At 43.0% G+C, this 27,272-nt stretch overlaps 1 protein-coding gene across 1 annotated transcript in view; it reads left to right on the top strand.

Moving 5' to 3' along the window:
• Positions 1-27,272, top strand: part of LOC145339565 (metabotropic glutamate receptor 7-like) — a 699,067-nt gene that overhangs the window by 196,045 nt on the left and 475,750 nt on the right. The window contains exon 2 of the mRNA XM_080184058.1: positions 703-919. Within this exon, the coding sequence (XP_080040184.1) occupies positions 703-919 (217 nt within the window). The remainder of the gene's footprint in view (positions 1-702; positions 920-27,272) is intronic.

Here is a 27,272-nt window from a genome sequence, read left to right as displayed (position 1 = left end):
TGCCACATTCTGGCACCTGTTCAGGTGCACTGAGGGAGAATTTGGCATGGTCAATGCATGTAACCAGCACATCTTTCAGACTGTAGGAAGAAACTGGAGCACCTGGAGGAAACTGAGCCTCTGCACAGACAGAGACCCAAGCCCGGAATTGAACCTGGGTCCCTGATGCTGTGAGGCAGCAGTGCTAACCACTCTATGCCACCATGCCCATGCCAAATTTGTGGGGATTAGATTTCCAGTTACACAGTAACGCTATGTTAATGAGTGTGGCTCTAAATGTCAATCAATCATTTGAAGTGCCACTCCTTCATTGTGCTTGGAAATGCAATTTATTTCAATGCATTTCACTCTTGAAAGGAACATAGCTTTGTATGTTCAAACCAGTTTACTATCAGTCACACTATTGCCACTGATTAAATGTCGCTTTTCACATTTCCCTGCTGCTGTGTTTCCGAAAAGCAAAAGATCTTGCAGTCAATAGGCAGCTTTTATCCAGTGTTCGCTCAAATAAAGAAATCAATCACATCAAACACCCTAATGCAATTATCAAAACTGACTTCAACTTCTGCCTTCAGTACTTATTTATCTTGTGTGAAATTGAAGCTGCCTAAAATTGAGGTGTGTGCAGAACTGCATAAGATTGCCTGCATTTTCCATACTGAATGGAAGATTTAAAACTTCTTTCCTCTTCTGTCCATTTAGATTCCACAGATCAGTTATGCCTCCACTGCCCCAGAGCTGAGTGATAACAGCAGCTATGCTTTCTTCTCCCGTGTCGTTCCACCGGACTCTTACCAGACTCAGGCGATGGTGGACATTGTGAAGGCTTTCGGATGGAATTATGTGTCCACGCTGGCTTCGGAAGGGAGCTACGGTGAGAGTGGAGTGGAGGCCTTCGTGCAGGTTTCCAAGGAAGCTGGTAAGAGGCACGCTCTTGATTCAAGTGTGTGGCATCAATTCCTTGGTGGTGGGTGAAGCCATTTTCATTAAACCTTGCGCGAGGTGAAGGAATGCTGTCCAACCTTAAATCAACTTAACAGCATGAAAGTACTGTGACTTATTCAGATTAGTTCAGACTGAACTGAGCTGCAAGGTCAAGTAGATATAAAAAAAGCACAAATGATCAAATTCTGAAATTCTAAAACAAATGAACAGAAGTTATTTTGACAGAAACCAGACAAATAGAAAGATGAGGATTCTAAGTGAAGAGCTGGGAAAATATTTGCCCAAATTTGACGGGAGAGGATACTGTAATTAAGGGCACGTTCCCTTTTTCATTTACTTGTGTCCCTCCCATGCAGAATCTTGGATTCTGATGTATCCATTGGAGCTACAACTGTACTCGCACGGCCAAGTAATGGTAATAGTGGTAGTTTTTGTTTTTGTGTGCGTCCTGACTTTTGTCAAGGTAGCCTTGACAAAATCAAAAAATTGAGGCTTGAGATTTAATGAAAAAAAAGATGAAAATGATGAAAAGACACATCAGTGTCTTAACAAAGACCACGTAGAGAAGCATTTCTGCTGCTTCTTGCCCACAAACGCTGCAAGCAAAACACACACCTGCTGGATTTGCCAGCTTCCCCCCTCCCCCCTCCTTCCAGCTGTTGGGGTTTCTCAGACCCCTGGAAGACCAGACCTGCAACCATTAAATTCAAATGAGTCCTCAAATTGGAGTGGGTTTTTGGGGAATCCCCCAAACCCACTAATGGCAGATTGGGGTGAGGTTTCACCTTTTCCTTTACCCTTTCAAACCATACCATTCGGTGTAAACTCACCTCAACTCTCTCACCTTTTCATTATTGGTGGAGGATGAGGTTCACAATTACTGCTATGAATGTCTTGTATAAACCTAACCCTTTGAATGTGACTGAGGAAGGTGAGATGGAAGATTTCTATTTTTATCCCAATGGATGGCATATGACGATTATTGGCCCAAGTGTTATTGGAGTCCTCTGATAATAAGCATCAATCTTGGGGCTTTTCTGAGTTGGCTCTAAGGCTCGAATGTTTTGCTGTCTTGTTTAGATTGTGTTCTCGAGGCATTTAACTAGAGAGTTTGAACATGATTTCCTCTTGTTTACATTCTGCAGTTTTGACTTTAAAAATATAATGTTCTATTCACTCTGCTGATCTGCAATGTTTGGATATATTGAACTCTGAATTTACTAAAGACATGGTGGGTTGCACTTGAAGCAGGCTATTTGATTCATTGTGTTTGTGTTACGGCTAACTGGCAGTAGTTCAAAAGTGTTCCAATTCTCTATTGCTGGTCATAGAATCCTACAATGCAGAAGAGGCTATTTGGCCCACTGAGTCTGTACCGACTTTCTGAACAATTATTTTTATCTAGGCCCTCTACCCCACCCTATCCCTGTAACCCCACATTTTCTCATGGCTAATCCATCTAACGTGCACATTTGGGACACCAAGGGGCAATTTAGCATGGCCAATCCACCTGGCCTGCACATCTTTGGATTGTGAGAGGAAACCAGAGCACCAAGGGGAAACTACGCAGACATGGAGGAAACGTGCAAACTCCGCACATACCTGAGGCTGGAATTGAACCTGGGTCCCTGAAGCTGTGAGGCAGCAGTGCTAATGGAATTTAATGTTGGCAAGTGTGAGGTGGTCCACTTTGGTAGGAAGAATGGTAGGAAGGACTATTACTTACGTGGTGAAAAACTGCAGCAGGCGACGGTGCAGAGGGACCTCGGGGTCAAGAATGGTAGGAAGGACTATTACTTACGTGGTGAAAAACTGCAGCAGGCGACGGTGCAGAGGGACCTCGGGGTCCTTGTGCATGAGTCGCAAAAACCCAGCCTGCAGGTGCAGCAGGTGGTCAGGAAGGCGAATGGGATGCTGGCCTTCATAGCGAGGGGGATTGAATATAAAAGTAGGGAGGTCTTGCTGCAGCTGTATAGGGCATTGGTGAGGCCGCAGCTGGAGTACTGTGTGCAGTTTTGGGCGCCGCACCTGCGCAAGGATATTTTGGCCTTGGAGGGAGTGCAGAGGAGGTTTACTAGGCTGATACCGGAGTTGAGGGGGTTGAGCTATGAGGAGAGGCTGAATAAACTGGGCTTGTACTTGTTAGAGTTTAGAAGAATGAGAGGAGATCTCATTGAGACGTATAAGATGATGAATGGGATGGATAGGATAGAGGTGGAAAGACTCTTCCCGCTCAAAAAAGACAATAGGACTAGGGGGCACAGCCTCAAGATAAAAGGGGGGCGGTTTAGAACGGAGTTGAGGAGGAACTTCTTCACTCAAAGGGTGGTGAATCTCTGGAATTCTCTGCCCGTTGAAGTGGTGGAGGCTGCCTCGCTAAATATTTTTAAGAAGAGGGTTGATGGGTTTTTGATAAGAGAGGGGATTAAGGGTTATGGGGAGAGGGCGGGAAAGTGGAACTGAGCCACGACAGATCAGCCATGATCTTATTGAATGGCGGGGCAGGCTCGAAGGGCCAGATGGCCTACTCCTGCTCCTATTTCTTATGTTCTTATGTTCTTATGTTCTAACCACTGTGTCACCACACCGCCCAGGATATAGTCCTGTATCTTTCTCGGCTTCAAATGCTTACCCACTTTTCCCTTAAAGATGCAATTGCCTAAGCCATGAAGTGTCAGGACCTGAATACAGGTACTGTTTGGATGGACATTGAGGCTGAGGTAGACAGTTGTTTGTTAACACTGTTAGCATGTTGATGAGTAGAATTAACTCAGACACAGGTCTGTGGTGAAGATGGAGGAACAGGCAAGGAATGTGGTTTGTTAGGCAGGTGACATGCCTGTGTGGGTGAGATCAGAATGTGGAGGCTATCAGCTCATCGTCATGGCAGCAGAGTAATAAATAAGGTGTTTTTAAATGAGAACATCACAGGAAGTAAGCCTCGATTGCTGAAAGATACTAAGCCAACAAAATGTGGGTTGGTCCTAGGGTTAACCTTGGTGGTGGGAAGATTGATAGACCAAAATAATTTTATTTGGCATTAGTGTTAAAGGTAATTGAATAGGCAATATTTCAGACATTCCTGTCACCTGCACAGCAAAATTAAAGTGTAGGAAGTAAATGACAGGAAGTGTTTGCAGCCACTGGACGTTTAATATGATACCAGAATGCAGCTTATAAATATATCTCAGTGCCAGATTGCAGACAGATCCAAATAGGATTTGCTGTATTTGTTAAGAAGATTTATTTATTCTCTCCATGACATAATTGAAATGCATTCTCTCTGATTAGGACAAATGATTTGTTGTGGCAATTGATTTATTGCTGAGATTTTTGCCACTGCCTCTTGAGAGTTTTCACACAACATTTGTAGCACCCAGACAGCGTCTGGATAGATGTAATTAGTTGAGAAATCTTTCCATCACAGCCTTTTCAATCGTTCAGTAATTCAGTCCGAGCAATAATTTACACGTAGACTCTCCCTCTGATAGTATGTTCTATAGCAATGTGCATTCAGAAATGTGCTCTGAAGTGGTATTTCACATTGAATTAATCGTACAGTGCGTGCAGTTAATAACTATTTTAAGTCAGGGTTTTGTATTTGAGGAATTCAAGGCAAAACTCTCAAATTTCCTTTTTGCTGAACAAATTGAATAAAATGGTCATTTTTATTGACTAATTGTTTTTCAATTAAATGGTGCTGCCTTCATACAAAAGTAGTCAGCAAATTAATTTTTTGTTGTCCATCAACAGCACAGGGGCGTAAATTCTATCACCATGTATGTCACTACTGTTTTGCGAGAAAACTAACAGACGCTAGTGCTACCTCCTCTGGTTAACATTTTGCTTGCCAATCACATTTTATTGAAGGCGACACTGTTTTGATGTGCATGTCTAACGGGTGCAAGATGGTTTAGAGATTCACCCATAACAGGGTCTCCTAAGCTTTTCCAGCAGTGATCCTTTTGACCTCCCAAGAATATCGAAGGAACACCGGAAAACATTCTCATTGTGTTGAAGAGCAAAACCAAGAAAAAATTGTTTTTATGCAAACGTACAAACACCTAATTTTTGGAAGGAGTGGTTCTGCTTCTTTATTACGCACATGTGCACACGTGTGTGCACACATGCACATGGACACACACAAGCATAGACACCCCTGGCACATCCCACTCTTCTTTCAGCACAATATTTAAATAGTATTGCTCTGCCTAGTCTGGCACAGAACCCCTTGATTCGACAGAACTCAGTTTAGGAACTCCTGACAAATATATTTCCTCCATAGCTTATGGTGGACTGAAAGGTCATTTGTGTCAAATGCAAGCATCACCCCAGATGGATGCTTGAAGGAGATTTATAAGTGGTCAAGGAAATTTCAACAATGTTTCATTTTCTGCAATTGTCCTTCGAAATCTCTTATTTAAAAATGTGTAATAATATAAACATATAACAGAAGTTAAGAAGAAATCGTTTTATTGGCAAATTAGATAACATGGCTAAATATTCAGTCTAGAGCAGACATTCCCAAACTGTGGGACACATTCCCTTCCAGTTTGGGAAGTAGGCCTGTGGATTTTGTTTCTGTTTAACCATTTTTTTCTCTTTTTAATTCAATCAACCTAATCTTTGGACTGTGGGAGGAAACCCACTCCAACACCGGGAGAACATGCAAACGCCACATAGATAATGACCCAAAGCCGGAACTGAGCCCGGGTTCCTGAGTTGTGAGGCAGCTGTGCTGTCCATTGTGCCACTGTACTGCCCATATAGCACCTTTTAGTGAAAATAAAAACATCCCAAGGGTTTTCACAAATGTTAAGTTGTCAGTGAAAGGAATGTAAGCTCGGGAGAGATTGCCCAATGATTGTCAAGCCCCTGGCAAAAAAAGATGACTTTGAAGATTTTTAAAGGAGCAGAGATTGGGGGATATGCAGGGCAGTTTGGGAGTGAGTGGAGTTAATGTGAAGAAAGCAATTTATGACATAAACCATCGCCTAGCATTCAAAAAGTACATCAATGCTTGAACAACCAATTTAATTAATCACATTAATAAGTATTTAAGATATGATTTAACTTGTTGTAATGTGTGTTATAGTTTTTTGCACAATTCTTGGGCATTGAAGAGATTAAAATATAAAAAGTGTGCCAGGAAAGGTCAGATCTGGATGTGGGTATGCAATAAGTAAAGTGTGCAAAAGACTGGCCCAAAATATTCCTGTAATTTCAAGGCTATGGGAGCGGATAGGCCATGTCCATTGAGGTCCACTTAAAGAAGAGATTAATCCATTGAAATGCCATAAAATGAGAATGAATGAGAAGAGGTCAATTGTATACCAATGTCACAGTAAGGAAGGAGATGCTAGAGAAATTGAATAGGATCTCAATAGTTAAAGAAAGTGGACTTCAAAGGTTGGCAGTGCTCAAGGCAGAAAAGTCAACCGGAATGGATGAAATGCATCCTCGGTTCCTTAGGGAAGTGTGGAAATTGAGGTGGCTCTGGCCATAATCTTCCATTTCTATATTAAAATGACAGCAGTTGTTTAGATACTGACCAAGAGATGGAAAGCCAGAATTAGATGTGAATGGTTGCTTTTCGGACTAGAGAGAAGTATTGGAATGGTGGTTGGGGTGAGAAACACAAAAGACACTTGCTGGTATTAATGATAAAAGACTAAAGTTGTGACTTGAGAAACTGGAGTTGTTGTTCTAGAGCAGAGAAGGTTAAGGGGGGATTTAATTGAGGTGTTTGAAGCATGAAAGATTTTGTCGTCTTAAGGTGAAGAGAAAAACCTGTTTCCAGTGGCTGTAGTATTTGAGGATCAGATTGTTACGATGTAACCGGTGACAACTTTGTATTGGATGTAATGTGATCAATGATAACAAGCTGTAAGGGTCCACTAATGTGGACCTGGTGTTGTCAGACTTTTTACAGGGCTCACTGACCCAATAAACCATGGAACCAATTACAGAATGATTGGTCAGCTGACTCACTGTAACTAAGAATCTGTTGGGAGTTGTGGGGAGCTTGGATTAACCCAGGGCGAGGCCCCAAGTTTGGAGTAATGACGTTTCTTTATTTAAACCCTTTCTTCAATCTAAAAGTTGAAGTAAATTTTGTTTTTTTTATTGTCTGCATTGGAAGAGTTACTTCTGAAGAAATACAGATGATACATTTAAGGTAATTGGCCAAAGAGCTGGAGACAACTTGAGGAAAAACCTTTTGCACAGCACAATGATTGGAATGTGATGATAGGGTGGTGGAAGCAGATTGAATAATAAACTTCAGAAAGTACTTAGGTAATAGCTGAAGTGGGAAAATTTGATGGGCTATAGAGTAAGAATAGAGATTTGAGAGTAATTGGAAAGTAATTAATAACAGCTAGCACAGATATGATGGATTGAATGGCCACCCTTTTCATTCTGTTAATTTACTGGAATTTCCCAAGTTACTTTTATTTTGTTGCTTTCATTTCTTTGCAATCCTGTTTAATGTGCTGTTAATTAAAAGTGATTTTGATCATAAATTAGGATGCTTTCCATGGTACTTTGATACTCGCAACTCCTCGGTACCTCATTCATATAGTCATCTCTCATGTATGGGCCTATAGAGTTAATGTTGACAGACTGTTGGGAGGATAAGTGTATCACTGCTGAATACAGACAGCTGCAATAATTGTGTACCTTGATGTTATCAGTGGGTTTGTTTTCTCTCAGTGCAGAGAGAACAAGTGAATGCTGAATATTGTTCATGTTGTCATCAGCTAATTCAGGAATGTGGTCCACATCTTTATCTGTACTGGCTGTGATGTTTTAGTATAACATTGGGCAGTGTTTATGCACTGAAACAGCTCCAGTTATGGTTTTGAACATGCGTCAGTGAATGATTTCAGGTCCATTCTTTTTCAAAACAGTTTGGAAATATTACTATAAAAATTGCGACCCGCCTAGTGGCCGTATTAATCAGCTTCCCATTTAACGTTAACCCTTTTGCCTTGATTTGTAAGATGATGCTCCATAAAAATAGAACAAATGACACTGATTTCTGATGCATGTAACAATCTCATGCCAGTGTGGACAATGTTCAAAGATACAACTTTTTTAGCGGTTCAACAAGAGTTCTGATTTGTAGCATGTATAAAATTGATTTAGGAGTAGTGAGGTTTGTTCAGTGAACTGTTTTATTTTGTATTAATTATTTTTCCATCAATTTTGAGCTATTCAGTGCTTCCAGAATACTATTTAAACAAAATGGAGTGGGGACCTTAAGCAGGCTATCACAGTCGTCTGATTTTAAAAAAAAGAATCCCTCTTGGGCTATGGATGATCACTTGTAAGGCTGACTTTTTTATCGATCTCTTGATTATCTTGAGAAAGTAAAGATGAGCAGCCTTTTTAACCCATTGCATTCTTTCTGCTGAAAATACTTGCACGGTGCTGTTGGTTAGAGCGATGGCAGGGGTTTTGACTATAATGATGAAAGAATAGGGGTTAGATGTCCGAGCCACATTGGTGTGTCACCTGGTGAGGAGCTCTGGAGTGGCGGGGTTTCCATGTGCTTATTTTCCTCGTCCTGCTGGATAATGGAGGTATGTATCCTGGTGATGTGGCCGTTTTAGTGTGATTCGTCAATAACGGTATAATTTCAACAGATCCTGAATCTAGCTTATCCATTGCTATGTTGGTGTATCAAATTTGATAGATGGCAAGATAGCATCTTATTTCAATTCCCATTTTGAGTGCTGTTTGCTGTGGAGCAAAACTCCTACACTGTGCAACTGTGGAGAAATATTGGCAATGTCAGTACCATGTTTGTGGGAGTGTATCACAATGAACCAATCACATTTATCACAGAAATGGGGTCAGCTGCTATTGGTGCGACCTCAAACTTGAAGTCAATTCAAATTCAACATGGCACATCCTGATTTGTCTTCCGTATGAATGCTAAAATCAATGCAAATAATTGTATTTGGATTGATTAATCTGGAGTTGCTGATCATCATTTTGATACAAGTTTGATCCTGCGATCAATGTTTGGTTTCATAATACCACTGGTCTTCAGTGTGCAATGGAAAAGTATGGAATACATAATCTTGAATTTTTAAAGCACTTGCCCTAACCTCTGCCTGCCATTCATTGAAAATTAATTTCAACTCAACACTCCATGCTCCTTTGAACTGCTGTATGCCGCTGCGAGCAAATAACATGTTATATGCTCTCTATCTTAGAAGTATAGAATCATAGCTTGGTTTCAGCACAGAATGAGACCATTCAGTCCTTTGAGTGCTTGCCAGCTCTCTGAAGACAGTTCCCTGTGGAAGTATGCTGACTGTTTGCCTGTCAGTAAGTGGTGAACTGGAAACCAGGATGTGTTACTCCTGGTGGCCATAATTCTGTTTCTTCAGCTTTCTGTCAAAAGACCAGAACTAACCCCATGAACCTTTCAAATATGACCAAACTCATGTGAGAAGAACAACATTTTCAACTGTAAGCCTCCTACTTCAAACAAAGGAAGGTAGAGTTATAAATGGAGAGAGCACAGCGTTAATTCTCCTGATGAGAGGTGAGCAGAAAGGGCCCTCAAAATGCTATTGACACCATTGATCATAATGGGTAGAAATGTAATTTGGTCTATTCGGTTACCTGCAGAGGGAAGAGCCAGAGATGAGAAATACTGTTGAAATAAAAAGAAATAAAATTTACATTCTAATACATTTTCTGATGAGGTACCATTGGTAAAAGGGAGTTTAAGAACACACTTGATGTGCTATGAGGGTCTGGTCATTTGCGAGATATGTGTACATTGTAGGGCAGAGTTAATATCGTGTGATACAAATCACTACATTTCTCACAGACCAGTCAAGACATTTAATGCACTGAGGCCTCCCTCTGGGTAATTGGATTGCTGATAGAATTGTATCTGAGAAAGAAATTCCCATTACCTTCCAGACTAGGAGCTTCTATTAGGGAGAAGTGAAAAAGGCATTGATATTTCTTTAACCATTTTCAAGTTCACTTTTCCCCCTAGAACACAATACTATTTCTCCCCAGCTTTGGCAATATAGTTGAAACTTAATCTTTGAATGAAATTACACACAATGAGGATCCATTATGATAGCATTTTGTTTTTATTTTATGTCACCTGGACAAGAAGCATTTCCTTTCTGGTGTTCAGAGAGGGAAAGCTGGGCAGGTCAGAACCTGAATAATTTCCCCACCATTTAAACTATCAGATGAGAAATCCTTCCTGCCTCATTTCCCCCTTCTGCTTTAGAGCCAGGCCACACTTCACTCTCAGACTGTAAAGGCGAGAACATTCATTGTTCTTTCTGTACATAACAATTCCATTATCTGCACAAGCCCATCAGAGACTAGCTCACCTAACAGGGAGCTGGGTGACATGGTGGCACAGTTAGCACCGCTGCCCCACAGAACCAGGAACTCGGGATTGATTCCCAGCTTGGGTCACTGTTTGTGTAAGCCTGCTTGTGACACTAATAAATAAACTTTAAGCGTTAAACTTTGCTCTCCACCAAGCTTGTGGCATTCACATTGCCAAGTGCTCTTTTGTTCTGCCTCTGGTGATAAGTTCCAGTTACTTCACCACAGTTGGTGTTAAACTGACAGCTCTGTGGTTACCCAATTTCTCCCACCCTCCACTGATCTAATCGAGCGACATTTGCAATTTTCTAGTTCACAATACAATTTGTTCATCCAGAGAATTTTGTAAAATTATGACATGGAATTTCTTTTCCTTCAATACTCTGCAGTGTAAATTCTGGATATGTGACAAAATGTAACAAGTGATGTGCCACAGAGATCAGTGCTGGGGCCTCAACTTTTTAAAACTTCTATGAAGAACTTGGATGAAGGGACCGACGGTATGATTGTTCAGTTTGCTGAAGACACATGGGTTGGAAAGTAAGTCGTGAAGAAGATGTAAGGAGGCTACAAAAAATATAGATGGGTTAGACAGTTAGGCAAAGATTGTGCAAGAGGAGTATAATGCGGAAAACTGTGAGGTCATCCATTTTAGCAGAGTGAATTGAAAAGAGATTTTAATGGTGAAAAATTGCAGAGCTCTGAGATGCAGATGGATCCGGGTGCTCAGGTGAATGAATTGCAAAAGGTTTGCCTGCAGGTACGTTAAATAATAAGGAAGGCTAGTAGAATATTCTTGCTTACTGCAAGGAGAATTGAATACAAGTATAAGGAGGGTGTGCTTCAGTTGTAAGGGCATTAGTGAGACTACAGATGCAATTTGATGGCTTGAGCGAGACTGGAAATTCCCACCCGAGGTGAGCGGATATTTCCATTGTCCGCCATTCGCCCACCCCAATTCCATGGCGGATGAGGTGGTAGAATTCCAGTGAACGTTTGGGGTGCTGTGTACAGTACTGAACTCTTTATTTATGGAAGGATGTAAATGCATTAGAAATAGTTCAGGGAAGATTTACTAGACGAATACCAGGATTGGGCGGATTATTTTGAGAGAAGGTTAGGCAGGCTAGACTTGTATCCAGTGGAGTTTAGGAGTGCAAGAGGTGACTTGATTGAAAGATACAAGATCCTGAGGGGTCCTGACAGGGTGGATGTGGAGAGGATGTTTTCTCTTGTGGGAGAATTGATAACTCAGGATTGCTATTTAAAAAATAAGGGGTCACCCAGTTAAAATGGAGATGTGGAAAAATAAAATTTTGAGCATTGATTGTCTTTGGAATTCTAATCCTCAATAAGTGGTTGAGGCGCAATCTTGAAATATCTTTTGAGGCAGAAGTAGATAGATTCTTGATGAGCAAGGGAGGGGGGGGGGTTCAAAGATTATTGGCGGTGGGCAGGGAAATGGAATTGAGTTTAAAGTGAGATCTTATTGAATGGTGGAGCAGACTCAAAGGGCTGAGTGGCCAACTGCCATTAAGTTGTGTATTCGCATCTCTTTAAATAGTGCAGCTTTGTGGCTGAGCTGGTGGTTGGGAGGTCGAGTCCTTCCTACTATTGAACGTTTGTTCAGCTGTAAGTGTTTGAAAGAGGACTTTCAGTGGAGTAGCAAGGTTGAAAATGGCTCTGTCAGGATCAAATCAATGTTACATGCTGACTAACATCAAGAGCTGCCTATTCTGAAAACTCGCCATTACCCCTGCGACTGCCTCATGAAAATGGCACCCAGTACAGGTTACACTGGAATTGTGCAAATGCAGCCTGGCCACTATTCTGGTACCAAAACAGTACCCATGGCACTAAAGCTATCGTTGCTATGGAGTCTAATTTTGTAGCCTTTGCATCTTTGGGTTACCTTCTGATTTTGTATCAGACAAAATACTATTTTTCTACCAGTTTATTTATTTAAAAAATCAACTCTATTTGGTCAATTCCCTTGTCTACTCATGTCCGCAACCTTGACTTCTGACTTGCCCTTTTTCCGCTCTCAGACCTTACCTCAAATTCAATTCTGTTCCAGCTACTCTTGGCAAGATTCTCCTTTCTACCATGTTTTGTTCAGTAGTTGTAGTTCTTTACTTAGCATGAAATCCTGTGTCGCCTGTTCTCTTGTCAGTTCTGAATACATTTGTTCGAGAAAAGTCCTATAACCATTCTAGAGGTCCAGGGCCTTTTAAGGTTTCAACAGTTCCACCTCAATATACATGAAGATTAAAATCTTCTAATATAACCATTTTTTATGAATTTAGTGTGAAGTGTTCTTTACAGTGGAACAAAGCATGCACCATCTGAGCACTAAGATGGCAATTTGCTTTGATGCCCGTCTCACTTTTCATGCACACTTGCTAGAATTTCTCATTAATATATCAAGCATAAACTTTTGTAATTTTTCTCAATTTTAATAAAAGCCACACCAGATTTTTAGGCCGGAATTCTCCTGAAAAAATTCTAAGTGCTAGAGTAATTCACGTTGGAGTTTTCAGTTGGAGTTCAGAGAAGAATCTCCCATACTGTGGACTACGGAGGTCACTGGTGTGAATATATGGGCGGGGGCCTATTCTCACCTGGGAAGCTGGCAGCATAGCGCTGGGCAGCCACTGTGCATACATTGATCTGTCAGTGCCGAGATCGATGCATGTGCAGTGGCCCCACACTGCCAGCCCTCCCGATTGCTGGTCAGCTCAATCGCTGGCCAGCCCTGCATTGCTGATTGAGTCCTGCCATGGCCCAATTGCTGGCCTCCCGCCACCGCCCCCACCCAACCAGTCCCAGGCCAATCCCGAACCCCAGCAGCCCATCCCGATCGCTGCCTTCCCTCACTGATCCTGTCTGCAGAATGGTAGTGGGAACCCCCAACACACCAGTCTCCCCATCAAGGCCCATCCCTCCATAGGCCCTGCCCCCTTTGCACTGCCCATTTTGTGCCCAGGTGCCTCCTGGGCATTGGCACTTTGTCCCTCGGCACTGTTGGGATGCGAATGCCCGGGGGGTACCTGCCACCTGACCCTCTGGGGAGGCCCTATTTGCCACCCCCCAGCTTAACTACAGCAGGATCGTACTGCTTATTCCCTACGTGTGGGGATCTACTATAATCCCTGTTGGAGTGAACCACTCTGGTGGAAGCAGAGGTGCTAGTGGGCTCAGAGAATTCAGTCCTAGGCCCACTAATCCTATTTAAATAACACTCGAATGGATAGGTTAATGATTTCCTCACCGATTTCCAGCGTTGGGCTGATGCCACTGGAAATCTGGCTCTGGAAGATGCTATTGCGGTGAGAATGCAAATGCAAACCCCGCGAATAGACCGACGCGAGAATTTCCTGGGAGAATCACGGCCCGGATTGTTTGATCACTGAGGTCAGGAGGACTCATTTCCTTCTCAAAGCTACATCGTTTAAATTCAAAATGTACTCGGGCTTTGTTGACACTCCATCCCTTCATGGAGGAGCAGGAAGTACAACCTTATAATAATGGTAAGAACAATAGTTTGGGGCTGCTATGAATATTCATCTCTGTTCGATACATAAAACTGTGTGGGAGGAGAGGGCAAAGAATAGGCCAATACATTTGGATTGAGACCTAACTATCATTTGCTGCAATATCCTTGGCTCATTGTAACACACTCTTGCCTCTGTGTAAGCAGGTTGTCAGTTCAAACCCAACTCCAGAGGCATGAATGCATAATCTAGGCTGGCACTTCAGCTTAGTACCTAGGGAAAACTGCACTGTCGAAAGTGTGGCCATTCAGATGGGTTTTCTGGCTTCTCAAGTCAATGCAGAAGTACAAATTAAGCTTTTAAAACAATGTCCAAGCTTATACTTATTTCTCAAACAGCATAATTGAAACAGGTATATGGCCATCACTTGCTGAAGAAGTCATAAAATTCGAAACATTAACTGTTCTCTGTTCACAGCTAGACCTGTTGACTTTATTTAGCACTTATTGTTTTCTATTTGATTTCCAACATGTGTTTATTTCATAATTTTTGTGGAATTTTTCTGTACGCAAATTGACTGCTGCATGAATTATATTGTAGCAGTGACCATAATTCAGAGGTGCAGCATTTGCTGTAAAGTTCTTTGCATTATTTCTATAACGAGGCAGGGTGTTAGTGTTTTAAATGACTGAGGAATTGATTTAAAGAAGTCTCTCTTTGTGCTGGGGCTGATGACCTAAGTCCTGGTCTCTGTCAGCTTTTCTTTGGGCTCCCACAAGCAAGTGATCAGCTGCTGGTGAAAAGTTCCTTGCTTTTGTTACGTGTACCTTCAGAGCAACAGAAGATGGAAAGATCTAAACAGTGTGATCTTCCATTATGCTGGAAGCTCTATGATCCGAAAAGCCTTGCATTAGTTTCTACTGACCTTAAGACTGTCACCCAGTGCAGATTTCTCCATGTAAAGAAGGGATTAAAAATGATTCCATTCACGATGTAGAAAAAATAAAGCCATTCACAGATGCGCTGCCTCTCCGCAACTTATAAAAGCACAACGTTTTACAAAACTCCCAGGTGGAGGAGCTTGGCATGTACAATAATTGCTCTGTTAACCTGCACGGTGTTGCCTAGTGTGACAATCTTTAGTTAAGAAGTCAAAAGTTGCATCAGGCTTTTCAGCCTCTGCTCGACAGCTCTGTTCTCTAATACTAATTCCCAACGAGTCAATGTTATCAAATAAAGGGATGAGTTCTCTTCCCTTTGTAGATACTGATATTTGAAGCTAGCTTATGGAAAGGTGAGGAAGGTCTCCTTTCACTGATAGCTGCTTTTATCTCCAATGTGCACGGTACATCATCTTATTGTGTATGTACTTCTGAAAGTACGGTGCCCAAAGAACCACAAGGTAGGCTTCTTAACTTGAGCACTGGAAACACATTATGGGTGTGCACTGCCCCACAATCAGGACCTAAACTACCTTAATTGATTCCCCTGTGGTCACCTCACCCATACTCTTAAAGGGGCAATACGGACCCCAAACCCCAATATATATTATGAACACATATTATGCATCTCCTCTGGACTCACACCAGGGCACCATCTACATGTATCCAAAGTGACCTCTACAACCAGCTCAAAAATTGATTGTGGCCCCCTCTCAGGAAACTGAGGTGAAAAGAGTGTGCGAGCCTGTACGTTGTCAAGTATTGACATTCACAGTAATTTAATTGCAATGTTGATGTAAGCCTACTTGTGACACTAATAAATAAACTTTTAAAAACTCCTTGGTAAAGTGGAGAGTTCCCAAATGGAGTTATCATCTGGGTGTAGCCCATCAGATCTACAGATTGTTTCTAAAATAGTAGATCAAAAATGGTATAGGAGCCAAAGGCTGCATTACTTCAGCAGAGTTCAGCCGGCCTGCTTTTGAACTGTACATGATAATGGAAGTGAGGCGTTATAGTGGATAATTGTGCAGGGCAGAAACGGTTGATAATGAAACAAAGGATGATTATGCACTTAAGCATTTTTGGACTTCGCATTAAGTTTAACGTTTAGATCATAACCACTATCCTTATCTTTTGTACAGCAGCTCTTAGTAAGAATTTTGCTATTCTCCATTTATACCTCTTCAAGATTCGTCTTCTGTTTCTCCTTCCTTCCTTATCTCCTTTTTGCCTTCCACCTCATAGAATCCCTGCCATGCAGCCCATTGAGTCTGCACCAACTCTCTGAAAGAGTACCTTAACGATGCACTATCCCTGTAACCCCACGTATTTATTAATTCCCCTAACCTATACATCTAGGGATAACAGATAATTTAACATGACCATTCAACTTAACCTGCGCGACTTTGGAGGAAACTGGAGCAGACAGAGGAAACCACGCTATTACTGGGAAAATGTGCAAACTCCATATGGGCAGTCATCCAAGGCCGGAATCAAACCCAGGTCCTTGGTGCTGTGAGGCAGCAGTGCTAACCACTGTGCCACCACATTGCCTCTGTCATTTAATCATTGCTTCCCTCCACTTGATCACAAACTGTCCCTTTTGTTCCTTCATTTTTCTCCCCTTTCACTGCTTCTGTGTGTTTTCAAAAACTCATAAGGTTTTTTCTCCCTCATTAACTTAATTGAGTTTTTTGAGGAAGTGACAAAGGTGATCGATGAAGGAAAGGCAATGTACACATGAACTTCAATAAAGCCTTTGACAAGGTGGACTGGTACAAAAGGTGAAGTCACATGGGATCAGAGGATGATGGATACAGAACTGGCTTGGGCAGAGGGTAGCAGTAGAGGGGTGCTCTTCTGAATGGAAGGCTGTGATTTAGTGGTGTTCATAATGTGGAGACGCTGGCGTTGGACTGGGGTAAGTATGGTAAGAAGTCTTACATCAGGTTAAAGTCCAACAGGTTTATTTGGTAACACAAGCTTTCTTCAGGTGTGAAGAGTTGTGTTCACAAACAGGGTATACATAGACACAAATTCATTTTACAAGATAATGGTTGGAATGCAAGTCTGTACAGGTAATCGCGTCTCTACAGGTACGTACAATGTGAGTGGAGAGAGGGTTAAGCACAGGTTAAAGAGGTATGAATTGTCTCCAGACAGGACAGTTAGTGAGATTTTGCAAGCCCAGGCTAGTTTGTGGGGTTTACAGATAGTGTGACATGAACCCAGTTCCCAGTTGAGGCCGTCCTCGTGTGTGGAACTTGGCTATCAGTTTTTGCTCAGCGATTCGGTGTTGTCATGTGTCGTGAAGGCCACCCTGGAGAATACTTACCTGAAGACCAGGGGCTGAATGCCCATGACTGTTGGAAGTGTTTCCTACCTGGTAATTGTCAAGCAATGTTCATTTATCCGTTATCGTAGTGTCTGTATGGTCTCGCCAATGTACCATACCTTGGGTACATGTCCCCCGATCATTGAAAATGGCAACACAGATAGTCAAGAAGGCAAATGGCATTGCTTGCCTTCACTGGTCGGGGCATTGAGTATAAAAATTGGTAGGTCATGTCGCATCTGTACAGAGCCTTAGTTAGGCCTCATTTGGAATATTGTGTACAATTCTGGACATCACGCTACCGGAAGGATGTGGGTGCTTTGGAGAGGGCACAGAAGAGGTTTACCTGGATGTTGCCTGATCTGGAGAGTGTTAGCTTTGAGGAGAGGTTGGATAAACTCGGTTTGTTCTCACTGGAATGACAGAAGTTGAGGGATGACCTGATAGATGCTTACAAGGTTATGAGTGGCATGGACAGAGTGGATAGTCAGATGCTCTTTCCTGGGATTGAAAAGTCAAGTACTAGGGGACATGGGTTTAAGGTGCATGGGGAAAATATTAGAAGAAATGTGTGAGGCAAGTTTTTTTACACAGAGGGTGGTGAATACCTGGAATGTGCTTCCCAGGATGTTGGTGGGAGCAGGTACAATAGTGGCATTTAAAGGGCATCTCGGTGGATACATGAATAGGATGGGAATGGAAGGATATGGATTGTGCATATGGTTTTAGTTTAGGCTGGCGTCACGTTCAGCGCAGGCTTGGAGGGCCGTAGGGCCTGTTCCTGTGCTGTACTATTTTTTGTTTTGTTCTTTTCACTTGTTGAAAGGCTGAACGATTCTGAAACATGATGAAGAGAATTATCCAGCATTTCCTCTTTGAGTCACATCAGCACGCATATTTTTCCAAATTGCTATTCAGAACGACTGATATTCAACCTTGCCTACTATTGTCACACTCGATTTTGCTATATTTCCATCTCGCCACTGGTATTCAACATGTTTTTAACCTTCCACCTTTGAAAAGATAGATTATTTGCTTCAGTTCACTTGAAGCAAGGTGTCTTGTGACGTGTGTGATTTTTTTTTCCCAGATTGGATTGTAGCCTTGTGTCTTTCATCTGAATCAAAGATATTTGCATTTTGTGTGGATAGAGAATGTTCCTTTCATAATACTATCATCCCTGTACTTAATAAACATGCATATATTTTCTCCTGACAAATAAATTATTCCTATAAACTTTGCATCAGGAAGACCTATTTGAAACACAAGATAGGTATTGCCTGATAGAGTCCCAGCAGAATCCTTTGGCAATTGAAAACTCTGATATTCATAGTGTTATAAAGATGTGTTATATAAAAATTACTTTATAGTGTCATTGGCTGGACATGTATATGTTTTGAATTATTTTGAAAAGGGCATTTTTTCTAAGCAAAAGGTCACTAGCTTACAGCAGCTATGATGTGGTATTTACAAAGGACAAAAGCGGCTTTTTATGGAGGCAACGGGGGCATTTCTTCCCCCTGTTTTCGGTGGGTGGGAATGTCAGAAGGGGCGATGAATCGAGTTGGAGTCCCAAAATGTCTTTTACGCCAGCGGGATTTTCCTACTCTATTGTAAATCCACATTGGATTGTCCATTCATGACCCCCTGGTGAACAGGACCTACAAGGCGTACAGGTGAGTACAAAGAACAACCCAGCACGGGAAACAGGCCCTTCGGCCCAACGAGCCTGCGCCGCCGCATCCTCCTACACCTACCCTGCCCTGTGTGTATGTGAGTGGAACCCCTAATTTAGCCAGATTCAGGGGAGAATAGTGTCAATTTGGTATACCAATCAGCCTAAGAGCACATCTTTGGGGTGTGGGAGGAAACCAGAGCGCCCGGAGGAAACCCACGCATCCACAGGGAGAATGCGCAAACTCCCACAGACACTGGCCCAAATCCATGTATCTGCACAGCTAGCAGTGATAGTCACTGAGCTGTTGCGGCGCCCGTCTACTAGTCCAGGATCAAGCACACACACCGACACAAAGTACTAGGCCACTCCCGGAACTTCCAAGAGCAGCCCACGCACGACCCACCGTGTGCATGCCCCTCGTTTGACAACAAGGTGGACCTCCACCTGCGGAATAAAAAGACAAAAACGTTAACATGTAATTCTACATTTCCGGTGTCGTCCCGAGGCTCTGACCCTATTTAATACCCTCTACTATAACCCTCCATCCTTGCTTTGCTCATGTGTCTGTCTAAGTAAACCTTAAACAAGTCCAACGTGCCTGCCTCCACCACCCTACTCGGTAGCGCGTTCCATACCCCCACGATGCTCTGCGTGAAGAACCTTGCTCTCATATCCAAATTATACTTCTCCCCCCTCACCCTTTGATTGTGACCTCTCGTAATTGTCCCCAATCTAGGGAACAGCCTACCACTATTGACTCTATCTTTTCCCTTCAGTATTTTATATACCTCTATCATGTCTCCCCTTAATCTCTGTCTTTCCAAGGAGAAGAGTCTCAGTTTCTCCAACCTTTCCTCGTAACTCAGTCCTTCCATGCCAGGCAACATCTTGGTAAACCACCTCTTCACTCTCTCCAGAGTCTCTACGTCCTTCCGGTAGTAAGGTGACCAGAACTGGACGCAGTACTCCAAAGGTCTAACCAACGTTCTGTACAACTGAAGCATTAGACGGCAGCTCCTATACGCTATACCCCTTCCTATAAAGGCTAACATTCCATTAGCTCTCCTCACAACCTTCTCTACTTGTGTCGCAACCTTCAGAGACTTGTGAACCTGCACTCCCAGGTCCCTCTGTATTTCTATACTCCTAATCGGTCTACCTTTTATCATGTAGCTCCTCTGTGCATTATTCCTTCCAAAATGCATCACCTCGCATTTGTCAGGATTAAATTCCATCTGCCACCTATCTGCCCAATATACCAACCTATCTATATCCTGCTGTGTCACCTGACAATCCTCCTCGGTATCTGCCAATCCTGCCATCTTGGTGTCATCCGCAAACTTGCTGATCACACCACGTACGTTCTCTTCCAAGTCGTTTATGTATACTACAAAGAGGAGAGGTCCCAGTACTGAGCCCTGCGGCACACCACTGGTGACTGGCCTCCAGCCCGAAAAGGTCCCCTCGACAACTACTCTGTCTCCTATTGCCCAGCCAGTTTTCAATCCACCTAGCTACCTGTCCTTGTATCCCATGTGCCTTAACCTTTTCTACCAGCCTACCGTGAGGGACTTTGTCAAATGCCTTACTGAAATCCATATAGATGACATCATTGCCCATCGTCAACCGTTTTTGTCACCTCCTCAAAGAATTCCACCAGATTCGTAAGGCAAGACTTCCCTCTAACAAAGCCATGTTGCACATCCCTAATCAGATCGCAACACTCCAAATGCTCATACACCCTACCCCTAAGAATTTTTTCCAATAATTTTCCTACCACCGATGTCAAACTCACTGGTCTATAATTTCCAGGGTTATCCCTACTACCTTTTTTAAACAGAGGTACAACATTAGCTACCCTCCAGTCTTCTGGGACCTCACCTGTGTCCAAAGAAGAGACAAAGATTTGCGTCAGAGGCCCAGCAATTTCATCTTTCACCTCCCTAAGCAGCCTGGGATAAATACCATCAGGCCCCGGAGCTTTATCCGTTTTTATGCTACCTAAAAGCCTTAGCACTTCCTCCCTCGTAATGGATATTTCCTGCCACTGATCTACAGCTCCCTCCAAGACACTGCACGACACCGAACCCCTCTCCTTCGTGAATACCGACGCAAAGTATTCATTCAGGATCTCCCCCATTCCCTCAGACTCGATACATAGCTCCCCTCCTTTGTCCCTAAGAGGACCAATTTTCCCTCTAACCACTCTCTTGCTCCTAATATAAGAGTAAAATGCTTTTGGATTCTCCTTAATCCTACCAGCCAAAGCCATTTCATGCCCTCTCTTCGCCCTTCTAACTCCCCTTTTTAGCTCCCTCCTACTCTCTCTATATTCTTTCCACACACCTCCCCCAGGGTGAGAGGGTTGTGTCAGGACCCTGCCGTCTGACAGTGAGGTGCTGGGGGTGGGGGGGGGGGGTGCGCATGTGTGTGGGGAGGGGGGGTGTCCTTGGTGGAAACATGGTGGGTGACAGTTGCATTTTTCATGTGCTGTTTTTTGCATTAATACTCGTTAGACGTATTTGTACATATTGAACCTTTTGTGGATAATTTCTGCAGCTCTGCCTGACAGAGTTTTAACAATAAAACTGTTTACTTAATTTAAGGATCCTGGCTGGCTTATTTAACACACATAAATATGTATTAAATTGGCAACCTCTCTTTCTTTTTAATTTCAAACACTGTTATCACCAGCTCAGAAAGGCATCAGTTCACCCTTGCTAAACTGGTTGTAACAATAGATAAGGAGCATGAATAACTCTGCAGTGTTAAACATGTGGATGTCAATTGCACTGGGATTCATTGATCAGAGGTAAATCTCGACATTGTTATGATAATTTAATCAATCAAGGGCAAAATGCTCTTGTGATTGCTTTTAAATCATTAATGGCTTAAACTGGCAACATGATCAATGTGGACTGGGTGATACTGTCACTGGGTCAGATTTGCTCTGGCTACCATCAACCCAGCCCAGTTTTCCTCTTGGCTTCAATAAATTGGCAGCATGGGCTCTTGGTGGCATCTTCTCTGGGGCCAGTTCTCTGCTGCCAAATCAGAAGGTGCAAAGCTGGAGCCCAGCTTAAAGAGAGCATCGAGTCTCCATGAGTTAATAGGCAGCTTTCACGTGAGCAATGTATCAGTTTCTCTGAAATGGGTTTACACTATTTTCACACGGCTTGTTCCACTCATTTCCTTCTGGTAGGAGGTATGAAAATCAGACAACTTTTGGACAATTTGGCGTTATTCGCATGTGGAAAACTGGTTAGGAGCAATTTTTAAAATGCATTTATGGGATTGGGAGTCACTAGCTAGGCCAGCATTTATTGCCCACTCTTAATTGTCCCCGGGAAGGTGGTGGTGAACTGGCTTCTTGAAACACTTTAGGTCCATCCACAGTGCAGTAGGGAGGGAGTTCCATGGTACTGACCTGGCGGCAGTGAGAGAATGGTGATACATTTCCAAATCAAGATGATGAGTGACTCAGGGTGATGGTGTTCCCATGTATCGGCTGCCTTTGTCCTTCTGGATGGTAGCAGTTGTAGGTTTGGAATCTGCTGTTTAAGGAGTTTTTGTGAGTTACTTGTAGATGGTACATACTGTTGCCACTGCTCATCAATAGTGGAGTAACTGAATGTTTGTGAAGGTGTGTCAATCAAGCGAGCTACTTTGTTCTGGATGGTGTCAAGGTTTTTGAGCTGTTGGAGCTGCCCTGAAGGAAGGCAAGTGAAGTGAATTCCATTACACTCCTGGCTTGTTCCTTGATGATGGGCAGGCTGTGGAGAGTCAAGATGTGAGTTACTCACTGCAGGATTCCTAGCTTTTGACCTACTCTTGTAACCTCAATATTTATATGGCTGTCCAGTTCAGTTTCTGATCGATGGTCACCATCAATCATATAGTGTGGGATTCAGTAATGGTAATGCCATTAAATGTCAAAGGGTGATGGTTAGACTGTTTCTTGCTGGAGATGGCAATTGCCTGGCACTTGTGTAACGTAAATGTTACTTGTCACTTGTCAGCCCAAGCCTGGATTTTGTCTAGATCTTGTCGCATTTGGACATGGCTTGTTTCAGTATCTGAGGAGTCACAAAAGGTGCTGAACATTGTGCAATTATCAATGAACACCCCACTTCTGACATTAAGATGGAAGGAAGGTCATTGATGAAGCAGCTGCAGATGGTTGGGCCTAGGACATAGCCCTGAGGAGGTCCTGTAGTGATGGATGTCTTAGAACTGAGATGATTAGCCTCCAACAATCATATTCTTTTCCTTCGTCTTAGGTATAACTCCAAACAGTGGTGAGTTTTTCCTCTGATTCCAATTCACTCCAATTTTGCTTGGACTCCTTGGTCAAATGCTACCATGTTGTCCAGGGCAGTAACTTTTCCTCAGAGGGTAAATATTAGAATCAAAGAAGAATTGTAGATCTCTACAGTGCAGAAGGAGGCCATCTGACCATCGAGCCTGCACCGACACCAATCCCAGGCATCAGGTCGTATGCCCGTAAATTCTCAAATTTACCCTGCTAGTCCCCTGACATTAAGGGGCAACTTAACATTGCCAATCCATCTAATCTGCACATCTTTGGACTATGGGAGCAAACTGGAGTACCTGGAGCAAACTGGAGTACCTGGAGGAAACCCACGCGGATGGGGAGAATGTGCAAACGCCAAACAGGCGGTCATTCGAGGAATTGAACCAGCGTCCCTGATGCTGTGAGGCAACAGTGCTAGTCACTGTGCCATCTTGCCGAGAGACTGTGGCAGTGAGCAGAGTCATCCAATTCTTTGTGTGTGACTGCTAGCCCAGTTGATTAGAATCAGGATAATGAATGGCAGGCAATGTCTTGAAATGTTAATATAGTGACCTTAGCATCTCTCGAGCCAGCATGAATGGGTACATAGGTTTGAAAGGACTCTCCTGGAAACCTCTGCACTAGGTAGGTTATCCTTCGAGAGGTTAGTTAAAGGTCCTTGGAGACTTGTAAGATTTCCTGATCATTAGGATAGATTCCAATTAGTTCTTCCTTTCACAAATGTTAAATGTCCACAGAAGAGAGCATTTAGACATGACATTAATAAAAAAATCTGTTTTGTTTGCAGCGGTTTGTTGGATTTTTCTGAAGTGCCTGGGATTTCTTGTGTTTCTTTTAATCGAACACACAATTATCTGAGATTTTTTTAGCAAAACAGGAGGTTTTTGAAGAAGGATCTATAAAGTGATTCTTTGAATATATACTCCCACTTTGTTTGAAGCAACAATGGTGTATCTAATTGAGTCCTCTGTTTAGTTGGCAAGCACTATAAAATTAACAGTGAATTTGCTTCCAAAGCCATTCGACTGCGGTATGTTAATGATCAAGGTGGGAGAAGCAAAATCACTTGGCAATAGATCTGTGATTATAATGTAATACAGTTCGATTTGGCATCTTCGTGGAAAAGGATAAAGATAGAACAGGGGTCTTGGCATCTGGATGCGTACATGAATAGGGAGCGAATAGAGGGATACGGATCAAGTAAGTGCAGAAGATTTTCTCTTTAGTTCAGTTAGGGCATCATTTGCACAGGTTTGGAGAGCCGAAAGGCTTGTTCCTGACCTGTACTTTGTTCTCTTTCTTCTTTGAGTTAAAATGGTTGGGAAGGACACATTTGACAAAGCTGAGAGATGAAGTGTCAAAAGTTTACTGCATACAAATATTAGAAGGGAAAACTGTCAAATCAGTGGGAGGCATTGAAAAATTAGATTCTACAGGCACAGCGTAGATATGTCCCCACAAAGGAAAAGGGCGTTACTGCCAAATCTTGAACCCCAGAAGCATATAAGGCAAGATAAAGCAGAAAAGGAGGGGGTGCGTTGAAAAGGGGCAGGTTCATGTCAGATGCCTGTTTTGCCTTCAGAAGTAAAGTGGCTGTCTGACTTGAGCCCATGCCACTCTTGTTGGGCAGGTTGAGTTACCCAACCCATTTTACCACATCCCCTAATGGCTGACCTAAGAAGGGGTCTTTTGCCTCACTAGTCCAACCTGTATCTGGAGCCAATTTTAGGGCTATGTGGTAACCCACTCTGTTACCAGTCTCCAAATTCTCACTGTACCAGACCAGCATCTTTCAAAACTGAATATGGCAGGCGTTAATCTGCTGCCAAGGATTTTGAGGGCAGATGCTTTTGTGCAGTTGACTCTTGTGCTCACTTAATGTAAATAGCGTTTGGAGCAATTTCTAGCACATCAGTGCTGTTAGACCAACAAAAAAGGAGAATTCATTCTCGTGAAATATTGAGAATGAACTGCATTACATTTAATGAACTTGTCATCAAATCAGTCACGTTCTGATATGACTTCTGTTACCTTTTAACAATGTGGCCTTTATGTTAAGCTGTAAAAAGTTAGGGTTAAACTGATGTGAAAAGAGGCTAATCAAAGTGCAAATGTTCAACAGAAGCATTTGTTTAAGAATCATTAGAGTCCTGTGATGCAGAAAGAGACCATTTGGCCCATCAAACCTGTACTAACAATCCCACCCAGGCACTCTCCCTGTAATCCCATGTATTTGCCGTACTAATCCACCTGACACTAAAAGCCAAATTATTATGGCCAATCCAGCTAACCCGCACATCTTTGGACTGTGGGGCGAAAACTGGAGCACCTGGAGGAAACCCAAGCAGACACTGGGAGAACATGCAAACTCCACACAGACAGTTCACCGGAGGTCAGAATTAAACTGGGTCCCCGGTGCTGCGAGGCAGCAGTGCTACCCACTGAGTCACTCTGCCAAGTTTAAGTGTAGAGTTGAAAACACTACTGCCATATGTGTGAGAGACCCTATAGTATCTGTTAAATGGCAGCTGAAAAACATAACCTGTGCTTGATGTCAGTGCTGGCAATGTGCCAGTTATTCTGATGCTAGTTTGAAATGCCTGCCCAGTGGTATCATGGGTTTCCCAGGAAACTGGAGCAGTTGGCTCATGTGGCATGCTCCCTCTGGCCACTAAAGTTGTGTTCCTAGCAGTTTACATATAACATAGAAAGACTGACAGCTTAGAAAGGGAGCCATTTGACCCTGTGTTTCTTCATGTTACACATTCTGGCCAGGCAATGTTCAGGTCACATAATACCTGAACACATGTCTCACAAGTGGCACTGTGTTGGGGTTAGGTTCCCCTGCAGTTGGGAGTCTTTGCTCATGGTTTTGCAGCAGTAGCTGTGATGCAGGAGATCCCAAGCAGCAGGAACCCTTCGGTGACCGGTCAACAAGAGGAAACTCTCTTTCCCCACCAAGAACCCATTCCACAATCCTGTGTCTGCCAGATCCCTCTCCCCACCCTCCACTCGCTGCTCCCTCCTCGCCCCAGAGTGAGCCCCTTCCCCTATCCCCCAACTGTTGCTTCAGTTACCTAAATGGGGCTGGCTCTCTGCAGGGGGAGTCGGGTGGGGACCAAGATGGTTATAACAATCAATGACGGGCATGTGGGGGGGGTTGGTGCTACAGTGACAGACATTTAAGGGGTAAAAGCTTGACGGTTTTATCAAACCCTTGAACATCTGTGCAATTATTATTGTGTAACTTGTTTTCATCATAGCACCTGAGAAAGTTGGAAGGTTGAGATCAGGTTGCATGGAACCTGTAGTATGACAACATCTTAATCGGGTGTGTTAACAATGTGAAGCTTGCTGCCATTTGCTGCTGTTTTGGCAAATAGCGTTCTATGTACTGTGGGAACTCTTGATTAAGAATATGAGGGGAAAACAATAGAAGGGTAAACTGATACAGTGGGATGAAATAGGAGGTGAGATTTTCCAGCTATTATGCCCATGGAATTTTCCGGTCCTGTTGATGGCACGCCCCCGCTGAGTTTCCCGGCTCTGGGGATGGATTCAATGGGAAATCCCACTGAGTGAAGTGGGATCAGACGAACGTGTCGCTGGTGAAATGGTGGGCCATTCCCATCACTGAGAAACAGGCTGCAGGGAGACCAGAGAATCCTGGCCAGGGTGAGACGAGCCTTGTCTGGAACATAAATATCTGTGTGCTCCAGTTGGGGTGAATGGCCTGTGCTGTAAACTCTATGTGGAAATAGACCAGTTAACCCACCTGTGCTGTGTTTGCACTCAACACATCTTTGTGTTCTGATTGCATCTTTCCTCAGTGCCCCGCTTTCCTTCGCTTCCCTCATATGTATGTACCAAGGCATCTATGCTACAGTTTATCCTGAATCTACAGTTTTGAGCCTGTTGATGTCCCTTCATTTGAAGCACTATTAAAAGTCTTTAGGGATTGGAGGTATAAATATCAGAAGGTTTCTCCTAGACCGCTCCCTGAAGAAGTTGAGAGGATGCATCTTCCCCTTGTTAATCCATGCTCACTACTGTTAACTAGGGTTGTAGTGCACAAATGATTGTGATAATCCATTCCATTGTTCAGCATTAAAGTAAAACTAATAAGTCCATTATAGCCTCAGTTTGCTTTGCCATCTTTCTTGAATATGGCCACCACATCAGC

Source organism: Carcharhinus amblyrhynchos, chromosome 3 (genome assembly GCF_965287045.1).
Source record: "Carcharhinus amblyrhynchos chromosome 3, sCarAmb.v2.hapA, whole genome shotgun sequence".
In the NCBI taxonomy this organism is placed as follows: Eukaryota; Metazoa; Chordata; class Chondrichthyes; order Carcharhiniformes; family Carcharhinidae; genus Carcharhinus; species Carcharhinus amblyrhynchos.
Note: the sequence above shows the minus strand (reverse complement) of the source record. Positions and strands in the feature narration are given on the sequence as shown.